The 12563-nt window shown below is 44.0% G+C and overlaps 1 protein-coding gene across 3 annotated transcripts in view; it reads left to right on the top strand.

Moving 5' to 3' along the window:
- Positions 1-12473, top strand: part of LOC129835382 (rho GTPase-activating protein 22-like) — a 35132-nt gene extending 22659 nt beyond the window's left edge. For all 3 annotated transcript variants that reach the window (XM_055901051.1, XM_055901190.1, XM_055901111.1), the window contains 7 exons: positions 3581-3712; positions 6574-6781; positions 8602-8734; positions 8908-8981; positions 9098-9219; positions 9502-10462; positions 10740-12473. In XM_055901051.1, coding sequence (XP_055757026.1) covers positions 3581-3712; positions 6574-6781; positions 8602-8734; positions 8908-8981; positions 9098-9219; positions 9502-10462; positions 10740-10962 — 1853 coding nt within the window. In that variant the 3' untranslated portion in view covers positions 10963-12473. The remainder of the gene's footprint in view (positions 1-3580; positions 3713-6573; positions 6782-8601; positions 8735-8907; positions 8982-9097; positions 9220-9501; positions 10463-10739) is intronic.
- Positions 12474-12563: the final 90 nt, after the last annotated feature.

Here is a 12563-nt window from a genome sequence, read left to right as displayed (position 1 = left end):
ATGCCAGTATTTGTTTTGTATCCAATGCATTAGCTTACATTAGGATGAAGTAGCCTAGGCCTTCTAATCTAGTTAGAATGCATCATATCACCTTTCAATATTAGTTATCAACAAATATAAATCTTAAATCAATGTAATTTAAAATAATATGCACGGTGTGATAGTTATATGAATTACTCACAATGCAAGCCTGCAGTCCTACTCGCAATGCAAGCCTAATCGCAATGCAAGCCTACTCAGAAGCACATCAGCTCCAATGCAGTATTAGTTTCACAGTGAAACCACTATTCTGGCTATTAATCATAAACAGTAAGCTAAATAACTTTTTACAAGCTCAAAAAATCGTAGCATGTATAATATCATGCATGCAAGCTTACAATGATGGAGCAGCAGACCAAGCAATGTGGGAGAGGACCCTATTCCGAAGGATAATTATTCTGGTCGGTGTCAACTTCATTCATTTACAGGTACTGAGGAGATGGATTCTGTTTGTCAGATTTCCATTTTGAGATGGTGACGAGATTGCTAGCACTAGTCACACACTTAGAAGCCGAGGAGAAAGGAAGGACAGCTGTGAAAACAATAGCTGGAAAATGAGTCGGAAGCACAGTAGCATTTGGATGCATTTTAATAATGTATACTATGTTAGAGCACAGTGTAGAATTTGCCAAAACAAAATCTATCAAGCCGGTTCTACGCACAACCTACACTGGCATATGCAAACTGTGCACCCAACTGTGAAGCTAGCTGTAGCGCTAGCGGAGCTTCGAGAAACTAGCGGGCCTGCTAGTGATAGTGGTGGAGCCAAAACCTCAACGTATCCACTCAGTCAAGTAGGCCTACTCTGTGACCCACAGCAACGCAGTCTTCTATGGACCAGTTTATGCCAAAGTCTGTAGCAAAACAAGGTCAAATTGATATTGCATATTGGCTAAGATGATTCCCACCGATTTCCAGCCATTTTCGATCGTGGAGGACAGGTTTTTAGAAATTATTATAGCAATAGTCTAAATCCAATGTACACAATTCCAAGCAGGAAAACCCTTTCAAAATCACTTATTCCATAACTGTACGAGAGCATACAGGCTTCAGTGCGGGAAAGAGTCCAAAAAGCTACTGCAGTTTGCCTTCCCACTGAGTGCTGGACATCAAGGGTAACCACTTCTTACATGTTGGTTACATGTCACTTCATTGAAGATTTTTTGATGTCTAGCTGTTTTCTGGACTGCTTTGAGTTTAGCGACACACTCCTCAGAGAACTTGACAGAGAAACTGTTGAGAATGGCAATTAGATGGAAAAGTGGTATGTTGTGTTAGCGACAATGCAGCTAACATAACCAAAGCCATGAAAATGTTTAAATGGACCCATCATCCATGTCTTACCCACAATCAACCTGATTGTAAGATATGCTCTGAAGGTGATGAAGCCCACTGTGGACAAAGTGAAAGCAGCTGTGGAATACTTCCACAGGAGCACAGTAGGTGCTGAAAAACTAAAGTCTACACAACGCCAGATGGGGATGCCTGAGCTGAGGCCTAAACAAGACTGCACTACAAGGTGGAATTCAACATTTTATATGTTAAAGCGGTTTCTTGAGTCAAAGGATGCCATCATCTCTACCCTGGCCATTGTCAATGCACCTGTTGATGCTCTGACCCAAGAGGAATGGGAGGTGGTGGAGGAGGTGTACAGTGTCCTGGAACCCTTGGAGCAGGTCACTGTGGAGATCAGTGGAGAGAGGTACAGTAAACAGTTATTACTACATCATTATTTAATCCAGTATTATGTATGTATATGAGCAGTAGATGAGAATGTAGTATCAGTAGACAAAACATGAACCTGAACTAATAAGTTACTGTTCTTTCCTTTCAGCTATGTGACAGCCTCAAAAATGATACTCCTGTGTAAGGGTCTTCAGCGAATCACACCCAGCCGCCAGAGAGAAGCAAATGTAACCACAGGACGTGTGACAGAGTTCATGGACACCCTATGTTCATCAATGGACAGAAAGTTCCACAGAATGGAATATAATCACGTGCTATCAGAAACCGTTGGACTTGACCCCAGGTTTAAGAAGTTTGCTTTCAGTGATGCCAGAGCGATTGATGAGGCTCTTCAAAGAATAACCTCAGCAGCAGGGAGGGACAGCCCCAGCAGTCAGCTGGCTCAGGCACCAGGGCAATAAGAAGAAGAGAGATCAGATGGAGTAGAAGCACAAGCAGTAGTGCCACAAACGTCTGCTGTTTGGATGCTGTTTGACGAGAGAGCAACTGGGGATGCAGTACGAAGGAATCCCTCAGTAGATGCCATAATGGAGGTCCAATCCTATTTGGAGGAGCCCCTCCTCCAAAGATCTGCAGATCCTCTGAGCTGGTGGAAGAACAAGGCCTCTGTCTACCTACCTTACTAAAGTCATGACAGGGAGACTCTGCATAGTGGCCACATCCGTTCCCTCTAAAGAAGAGAGAAAATATGGACCAGTTTGATGTTTTAAGTGGGATGCTGCAGTTTTATACATTGTTATTTATTTTTCTTTGATATGGTGCAATATTCTATTATTTGGTTGTTCAGATTGTATTCATTTTGATTTGTTACACTTATAGGCACTCAATAGCATTTAGCTTCGGGAAGGTAAACCAAATAAACCAAAGGGTAAAACCCTTTCCACCGAGGGTTCAACATGGAACCAAAAAGGGTTCTACCTGGAACCTAAAAGGGTTCTCCTATGGGGAAAGCCGAAGAACCCTTTTGGAACCCTTTTTTCTAAGAGTGTAGAAGTCACATGAGTACACAGCAACTGGTCTGCTCAGTGATAAAGGTGTGAGTTTGCTGAGCTGGGTGACAAAGGCATTTAACTTTATGGCACTGCTGTTTATATTTGGTTTACCTTCCCGAAGCTAAATGCTATTGAGTAACATGGCAAGAGATACCATAACATAGAACTGGACCACAGTAAAATGACATATAAATAATTATATCTGATTAATCACTTAAATGTGACAATTAGGGTCAATCAATTGAGACACGTAGTCTATATCGGTATTTCAGTCATTCTGTTAAGTTTGTAGCTGTCACTGTATTCTAAACAAATCAACTCCACCATCTAGTGGTACTAATGCCAGTTACAACATTATTTACTGATAGGTCTGAGATGAGGGCAGATGATAATTAGCTTGATTTGCTGAAAATCGAATCAGAATTTTAATTTTGACAATTAGATTTTTGAGGAGTCAGAGGTTGTTGACCATTCACAATATCTCATATTGTAGCCTAGTACAGGGATGGGATCTTGAAGGACACCATCTCCCCCTGTAGAGCTGTGGTATGGGGAAAAACATGGGAGGATATTGAAGTGGCTGCTGGACTCATTGACCTTTAATTAACATCAGTCCAGTCTTCCCCAAGATTGGAGTCTGGCAAAAATATGTACTTTTCAAAGACTAATTCCACTCATCTCTCTCTCTCCATCTCTCTCTTTGTCTTTCTCACTCTCTCCATCTCTCTTTCTCTCTCCATCTCTCTTTCTTTCTTTCTCTCAATTTCTCTCTCTTCCTCTTTCTCTCTCTCTTTCTCGCTCAGGTGGTCCAGGAGGAGAAAAGGACCGTGCTGCGCTCAGTCATGAGGCCTTTCTGCTCATGGCCAACTCTCAGAGTGACATGGATGACTGGGTCAAGGCCATAAGACGGGTCATCTGGGCACCCTTTGGAGGAGGTAAACTAGCCTGGCATTCCAAATGATTTTGCTATGTTTCACCGTTGTTTTGCTTTGTTCAGGCTGGTTTAGCCGGGCTAGAGGTAAACTGCTTTGCCCAGAGTTATATTACTAGACAGAATGATTACAAAATGCACTCTAAATCTCAGTGAAAGCATATTCTGGTACGGGCTCACATTATGCTCTTTGTATATGTCACTCAAACGTCTTTGTCTAGTGCTTTATGGGGTCAGTGGTTTGATAGACAGAAGATCTTATGACGTACTGTGCATTCGAAAAGTATTCAGACCCCTTGACTTTTTCCACATTTTGTTACGTTACAGGCTTATTCTAAAATTGATTAAATAAATAAAAAATATTTGTCAATCACACACAATACCCCCATAATGACAAAGCAAAAACATTTAAAAAACATTTTTTAAACAGAAATACATTATTTACATAAGTATTCAGACCCTTTGCTATGAGACTCAAAATTGAGCTCAAGTGCATCCTGTTTCCATTGATCATCCTTGAGATGTTTCTACAAATTTATTGGAGTCCACCTGTGGTAAATTCAATTGATTGGACATGATTTGGAAAGGCACACACCTGTCTATGTAAGGTCCCACAGTTGACAGTACATGTCAAAGTAAAAACCAAGCCATGAGGCTGAACGAATTGTCCGTAAAGCTCTGAGACAGGATTGTGTCGAGGATCAGATCTGGGGAAGGGTAACACAAAATGTATGTAGCATTGAAGGTCCCCAAGAACACAGTGGCTTCCATCATTCTTAAATGGAAGAACAACCATCTCTGCAGCACTTCAGCAATCAGGCCTTTATGGTAGAGTGGCCAGACAGAAGCCACTCCTCAATAAAAGGCTCATGACAGCCTGCTTGGAGTTTGCCAAAAGGCACCTAAAGGACTGTCAGACCATTCTCTGGTCTGATTCAACCAAGATTGAACTCTTTGTCCTGAATGCCAAGCATCACGGTGAAGCATGGTGGTGGCAGCATCATGCTGTGGGGATGTTTTTCAGCGGCAGGGACTGGGAGACTTGTCAGGATCGAGGGAAAGATGAACGGAGCAAAGTACAGAGAGTTCCTTGATGAAAACCTGCTTCGCCCCAGTTCTCAGGACATGAGACTGGGGCGAAGGTTCACCTTCCAACAGGACAACGACCCTAAGCAAACAGCCAAGACATTGCAGGAGTGGGTTCTGGACAAGTCTCTGAATGTCCTTGAGTGGCCCAGCCAGAGCCCGGACTTGAACCCGATCAAACATCTCTGGAGAAACCTGAAAATAGCTGTGCAGCGATGCTCCCCATCCAACCTGACAGAGCTTGAGAGGATCTGTGTGCCAAGCTTTTAATGTCATACCCAAGAAGACTCAAGGTTGTAATCGCTGCCAAAGGAGCTACAACAAAGTACTGAGTAAAGAGTCTGAATACTTATGTAAATGTCATCTTTTTTAAATATATTTTTATATACATTTGCAAAAATGTCTAAAATGTTTTTGTCATTATGTAATATATTTGAGAATAATGCTGTAATTAACTAAATGTGGAAAAAGACAAGGGGTCTGAATACTTTCCGAATGCACTGTATGTTCAGAACAGAATAAAAGGTCCTTTCAGAGCTCGAAGTCTTCATTTCCTCACTAGTCTGTCTTTACACCCTGTACAGTTGCTAACGTTGCACTGGAGGCTAGTCTACTGTATGCTACTATCCTTGACGTGTGTCCAGAAATATAACTAGGCTAGGTTGTGTGGAGGCAGCTGAATATACAGATATTATGTTACAAAAAGGACGTTATAAATAGGAGGATCACAGTGTGTCTGTGATCATTGCCGTAACTTTAAACCAACCAACTCTCTGGAACTGGAAGGGAGGCACTGTATTGTAGACAGTACTTGTGGCTTCATACATTACATTTTCAAAGGAGCGTGCAATGACGAAGATCACTCTTCTTTAGCCCGACATGTCTAATTCATGTAAATAGGGCCTAAACTGAAAACGGTTGGCTATCATTTCCATTTTACATCAGGAGGATATGCACGAGATTGCTGATAACAGCAGGATTTCATCTGTACAGTATTTGAGGCCTATTGGCACGTTTTGTATTGGCCCCTGAATGTTCTGTTGCACTGGAGTGTATTTCGTTTCCATCGTCTCGAATTTACATGGCTGCAGGAATGCTTTCCAGTTCTCGCTCTCCATCAAGAATAGAACTGTTGCCAATTTATAGAACTGTCGTTAACAGGAATACTGCTGGCAGAACCCGTGGCGCTTCCATGTCTGTTATTTAAATTTTTATGTGCTGACTATCTGCCACCAAACCTTTTATCTCTTGCTCATCCTCTTCTCACGTCTGCTCGGACGCTGCGCTATTACCAACGTCTATAGATGTGTCATTACGTGTTATTAGAAAACCAGTCATCTCGAGTGCACGAGCCAGACTGGATTGAATTACTTCGACCGTCGCTGCTTGGTAAATGTGGCTTTGGAATGTATGAAAAGCGCGCTCTGATTCTGTGTAGCACTTGCTCGATGACGTACTACGACTACTCTGATCTGTCAGGGTCTAGTGGTTGCGACTGTGTTGAGAGGCGGTGTTGCGCACAATCAGGTGAGATGCGGTGCGCGATTGATCGATGTAGATGTGAAGACTGTCTGAACTGTTTTTCCTTCCTCTCTGTTTCTCCTTTATTTAATTTGCATTTTGTGTTTACTGTTCATCCAACTACTGAATGTTGACAAACTGCATATTGGTATTCCTGATGATAACTTTCCATTGATTTGTAATTTTAATATGTTAAAACTTTTTTAATTGAATGAATGACAACCATCATAAAATATAAACCATGTTTTTTGCCTGCAGGGATATTTGGCCAGCATTTAGAAGACACCGTCCAGTATGAGAAGAAATTTGGGCACCGCCTGGCACCTCTTCTGGTGGAGCAGTGTGTGGACTTCATAAAGGAACGAGGTCTGGATGAGGAGGGCCTCTTTCGAATGCCAGGGCAGGCTAACCTGGTAAAGGATCTACAGGAAGCCTTTGACTGTGGGGATAAGCCTCTGTTTGACAGGTAGATCTGCATTCGCTGTTATTGAATGGCAAAAAGTGCTGACTTGCTATTTGTTCAGCTGGATGTAGAAGTGGTGGCCACAGTAATGGTGGCAGTGGTCAATTATTGACAGTCAAATAAAATGAAATGTTATTAGTCACATGCGCTGAACACAACAGGTGTAGACCTTAGTGTGAAATGCTTACTTCCAAGCCTGTAAAAAAATTAATTAAAGGAAAAATAGTAACACAATAAAATAACAATAACGAGGCTACATACAATGGGTACTGGTAATGTGCAGGGGTACGGGTCAGTCGAGGTAATTGAGGTATGTGCATGTAGGTAGGGGTACAGTGACTATAAATAGATAATAAACAGATAGTAGCAGTGTGTGTGTGTGTGTGTGTGTGTGTGTGTGTGTGTGTGTGTGTGTGTGTGTGTGTGTGTGTGTGTGGTATTTGCGAGCTTATGGTTAGATTCCAGTGAGTGTGCAAAAGGGGGTCAATGCAAATAGTCTGGGTAGCCATTTGATTAATGGTTGTTCAGCAGTCTTATGGCTTGGGGTAGAAACTGTTCAGGAGCCTTTTGGTCCCAGACTTGGCTCTCCGTTATTGCTTGCCATGCGGTAGCAGAGAGAACAGTCTATGACTTGGGTGGCTTGAGTTTTTGACAATTTTGAGGGCATTCCTCTGGCACCGCCTGGTATAGAGGTCCTGAAGGGCAGGGAGCTCAGTCCTAGTGATGTACTGGGCCGTACACATTACTCTCTGTAGCGCATTGCAGTCGGATGCTGAGAAGTTGCCATACCAAGAAGTGATCAACCAGTCAGGCTCGGCCCTCCTTTTCCTGTAATCAAAAATCAGCTTTTTTGTCTTTCTCACATTGTGGGAGTAGTTGTTGTCCTGGCAGTCGCTGACCTCCTCCCTGTATGCTGTCTCATCGTCGTGAGTGGTCAGGCATATTACTGTCGTGTTGGATATCATGTGTGGCCTCGCAGTCGTAGGTGAACAGGCGGTACAGGAGGGGACTAAGCACACACCCTTGATGGGCCTCCGTGCTGGGGGTCAGTGTGGCGGATGTGTTGCTGCCTACCCTCACCACCTGGGGGCGGCCCATCAGGAAATCCAGGATCCAGGTGCAAAGGGATGTGTTCAGTCCCAGGGTCTTTAGCTTAGTGATGAGCTTGGAGGGCACTATGGTGTTGAACGCTGAACAGCATTCTCATGTAGGTGTTCCTTTTGTCCAGTTGGAAGAGGGCAGTGTGAAGTGCAATAGAGACTGCGTCATATGTGGATCCGTTTGGGCGGTATGTGAATTGGAGTGGGTCCAGGATTTCTGGTATGATGGTGTTGATGTGAGCCATGATTTTCAAAGTATTTCATGGCTACAGATGTGAGTGCTACGGGGCGGTAGTCATTTAGGCAGGTTACCTTGGCGTTCTAGGGCACAGGGTCTATGGTGGTCTATTTGAAACATGTAGGCATTACAGACTGAGTCAGGGAGAGGTTGAAAATGTCAATGAAGACAGCTGGTCAGTGCCTGCTCTGAGTACGCATCCTGTACTGTGACAGTTTATACACACAAGGCTGGTCAGGGGAGAATGGCTCATAACAACGACTGGAATGAAGTGAATGGAATGGTATCAAACATAAGTAAACCATGTGTATGATGTTTTGACTTCATTCCATTACAGCCATTACTATGAGCCCGTCCTCCCCAATTAAGGTGCCACCAGCCGCCTGTGAAACACAATAAATCCCTCTACTGTTGGCCACTTGCTATTGGACTGATTCATACAGTTAGTAGACCACTCTAGATAACTATTTTGTACCCTCTTGCAGTAACACTGACGTCCACACGGTGGCATCCCTGCTGAAGCTCTACCTCCGTGAACTGCCTGAGCCTGTGGTCCCTTTCTCCAAGTATGAGGACTTCCTCTCCTGTGCTCAGCTGCTGGCCAAAGACGTGGAGGAGGTAAGAGACACTTCTCTGCACTAGTTCCAGTTCATGTTAGTATTCACACTATGACACCGAAGCCAAAGAACAGAACTGCTCTGTCATTCGATAGAAGCCAGTGTTCAAGGACATGTTGTCTATGTGAAGAAACAAGTGATGGTGATACTGTATGTTCTCATCTCATCTTTTAGGGTGTACAGGAGCTGAGCAAGCAAGTGAGCAATCTTCCTCCCGCCAACTACAATCTCCTGAAGTATATATGCATGTACGTCCATAAACATACAACTCCTTCTTTTGAAGATCTCAAATATCTTGTTTTATCACGGTGCCATTTTCATATCGTTTTAATTCCGTCCCACCGTGCCATGCCTTCCTTTGTAGGTTTCTTGACGAGGTCCAGTCTCACGCAAACAAAAACAAGATGAGTGTACAGAACCTGGCCACAGTATTTGGACCAAATATCCTCCGACCCAAAATGGAGGACCCAGTGGCTATTATGGAAGGTGTGAACTCTCATTCATTTTATATTATACTGATATTAATAGGCACTGTATTAATCATATGAGACATTCCTAATATTTTTTTTATACAACTGTCTGGGAGGTATGAGGCAGAGTAGATACAGTACATTAGCCTTTGGAAAGCGGAGTACAGAGAAACGTCACTATTGCATGTTATCTATTCATGACTCATCTTGTCTATCTCTAGTTCATAAAACATGTCAAATCTAAAGTAGAGCAGCGTTGTACAGTATAGTTCCTTATTGTTTTTTATTTCCTGTAAAGGGACCTCCCTAGTCCAAAGCCTCATGACCGTACTGATCAGTGAACATAACCGTCTGTACTCGGGGAGGGGGGAGCTGGAGGTCCCTGTTCCCCAGCCAGAGGTGACCCTCCAGGGCCAACGGCTCCAGCAGCACAGCATCGGTGGCTGGATCTCTGAGGAGGACCTCCAGAACTGCCCCACCAACCCCAACGAGGACCTCGCCTGCAGCAGCGCCTCTTCTCTGGACGCAAAGCTCTGTGCTGCCACCACCCCTCCACCTAGACTAGCTCCTTCAGGGAAGGGGGAGACGGTGGTCAGCCCCAGCAAGCAGACCAAGAACCTTCCCTCCTGGAAGTACTCTTTCAAGGGCACCTCAACGCCACGGCCCCCTCCTCAGGTCGACGTCACCACCGTGTCCCCCAGTGGCAACTGGCTGATGAACGGGCTGTCCTCTCTGAGGAGCCACAGGCGCACCTCCTCGGGGGAGCGTGTCAGGGACTCCACTGGCTTTTCCCAGAGACTGTCCACTTACGACAACGTCACATCTTCCTCCAGCATGGGCAGTGGCCCTAGTGTAGCCAGCACGCCTTGGTCTACCTCCTCCTGTGACATCTCCGCATCCGACTCAGGCAGCGAGCCCTCAGGGCCTAACTGTGGTAATGGGAAGGGTCTAGAGGAGTGCCAATGGCAGGAGCTAGCCTCACCCCAGGGCCCGGGCCAGGGTCAGAGGGGAGGCCGGGTGGAGGAGAGAGTTGGAGATAGGGTCTCAGAGCAAGAGCAGGACAGTAGTGAAGCCATGGAACTGTGTGTTAGCAGTGCAGGCTGCAGTGACAACGGGAACACCATAGCCAATATGGTGGTGCCGTCCATCGTGACGCCAGAAGACCATGATGGCGGTTCCAAAGCACTTACCAGCCTGGTGGAGGGTCTGAAGGATGAGCTGAGGAAACAGAAGGTGGCCTACGAGACCAGGATCAAAAAGTAAGTCTGCAAGGTTATTTATTGTACTATGGGGGTTTATAAGTCAGAATTTTTAATGAAACTTCTGAGAAACAGTTCATGTGAACATAACAAAATATGCACTGAGTAGATTGATTCCTAGTGTCCCAAAAAATCAAAGGAATAAAGTATTTCCCCCTCTAAAATACTCAATATTGCTGTAAATCTGTCAACAATCTTTCTCGGGTTACATGTATTAAGGAGCGCCAGCTCTACATTTGTGTAAATCAACATGTGTGTGTGTGTGTGCCCCCTGCAGGCTGGAGGAGTCCAGTGCGGAGCTGTGTGCTCAGATGGAGCGTCTGGAGCAGGAGATGGAGCAGGAGAGAAAAAAGCAGCGGATGCTGGAGATCAAGCTCCGCAACTCAGAGCGAGCCCGTCACGACGCAGAGAACAGGAACCGGCTCCTGGAGAAGGAAATGGAGGACTTCTTCTCCACTCTGGGGGACCTGGCTCTGGGAGCAAGGACTAGTGACATTTAATAGCCCTGGTTATAGACCTCTATAGTCTCTTCCCACAGCCGAGTGCCATGAGTCTGGCAAGCAAGACTGACAACTACATGGACTCAGTGAATAATACTGCATGTTGTCCAACGCAGGCAGCTGCGTCTCTCAATGTTTCCTCAGGCCTCAAAGTGTGCCTATGACTACCATGAGTATCTATCTGGATGGAATTCCGTGTCGTTTGGTGACAAAGCCTCGGTCCTTGGTTTACTCTGGTCAACTCTGTCAGTATATTTTTAATGTAAAGCAAAGGGTTTCAACTGCTACCATTATGACTATACAATAATCCCTGCTGTGTTAATCATATGCTGCCTACAACAGTACACAATATGCAAATACAACATTACCAAAGCTGGACTCTGCTAAGGACCAGGGTTGAAGCCGCCATGTTGGTTTGGGGCACATGAAGCTGACTACTGCCCTCAAAGGAACAATGAAGAAGTGTGCTGGCTGTGCCTTTGCAGTCTTTTTGAATTTGATAAAAGAAAATGTTGCGTGCTTGTCCAGAGGTGTAGTTAGTCAATTACTGTCAATAATACTCACATGGTACATGTATTGCTTAACTTTATCACTACTCCAAATTTGTTGAAGAGCCACATGACATCCTCAGAGTCACTTGCAGTATGACGAAAATCGTGGAGGTGCTTAAAGATGGTGGCCCCCATGTACTTGCCGCAAATACCTCGTTTGATAAGTTTGCTGTATTGCTCTCCTGTACTCCAGTGTTGTCGTTAGCACAGTATACATGATCCCAATTCTAGTTCCAAGACGCCGGCGATTTAAAAACAAAGTATAATGTTCTGATTTATTGGCGTGTTGAACCATGTCGCAGGCTGTAGCGGTAAAACAATGAAGTCAAACCTGAATTCTGACATCTTTATGCACCGCCATTCATTGAACATTTTGAAAAATGGTGTATACTTTAGTGAATGTAACTGTGTTGTTGATCAAGCCAGCCCTGTAAATTGAGCCTAAACTAATTCTTAAAACATTGATATAGATTTGAATGGATAACAACTATATACATTTCCCAGAACATTCTCATGTGAGTGTTGCATGTGGTGAAACTTGATAGAATCCCCTTTTTCAGCAAATGATTACTGCTACTGCATAGAAATGTCTTGAGGCTTGAACACGAAACATGATTTGGTTCTTGAAGACCACTATAAGCAGTATAATAATGTGCATTCATTAAGGTAATGTGACTATTTTTTGTTTTTACATTTTATACAGACTCTTTTCATATGCTAATGTTTACGAGGTGGTGTTTTGAAAGACAACCGTTATAGACAAGCATCTAGTGTTCGCCCTGTCGATGATTGCAGTTGAAATGTGTATCTCTTAAAACAAACTTAGGCTGAATGTTTCTTATGTCTTTGATTAAGATTTAAGTTGCTTATTTATTATGAATCTACACACTTGTAATGAATGGCATTATGGCAATCTAAGTAAATAAAGATGACAGGTGTCATTTCGTGACTGATACCTTATGTACGGGTCAGCAAGCTTGTGTTCAGTGCATCTTCTACTTAGCTCAGAGTGTCTTACAATTCCCACATACTATACCACATATTAAGATC

This window comes from Salvelinus fontinalis, chromosome 1 (assembly GCF_029448725.1).
Source record: "Salvelinus fontinalis isolate EN_2023a chromosome 1, ASM2944872v1, whole genome shotgun sequence".
Lineage (NCBI taxonomy): Eukaryota > Metazoa > Chordata > Actinopteri > Salmoniformes > Salmonidae > Salvelinus > Salvelinus fontinalis.
Note: the sequence above shows the minus strand (reverse complement) of the source record. Positions and strands in the feature narration are given on the sequence as shown.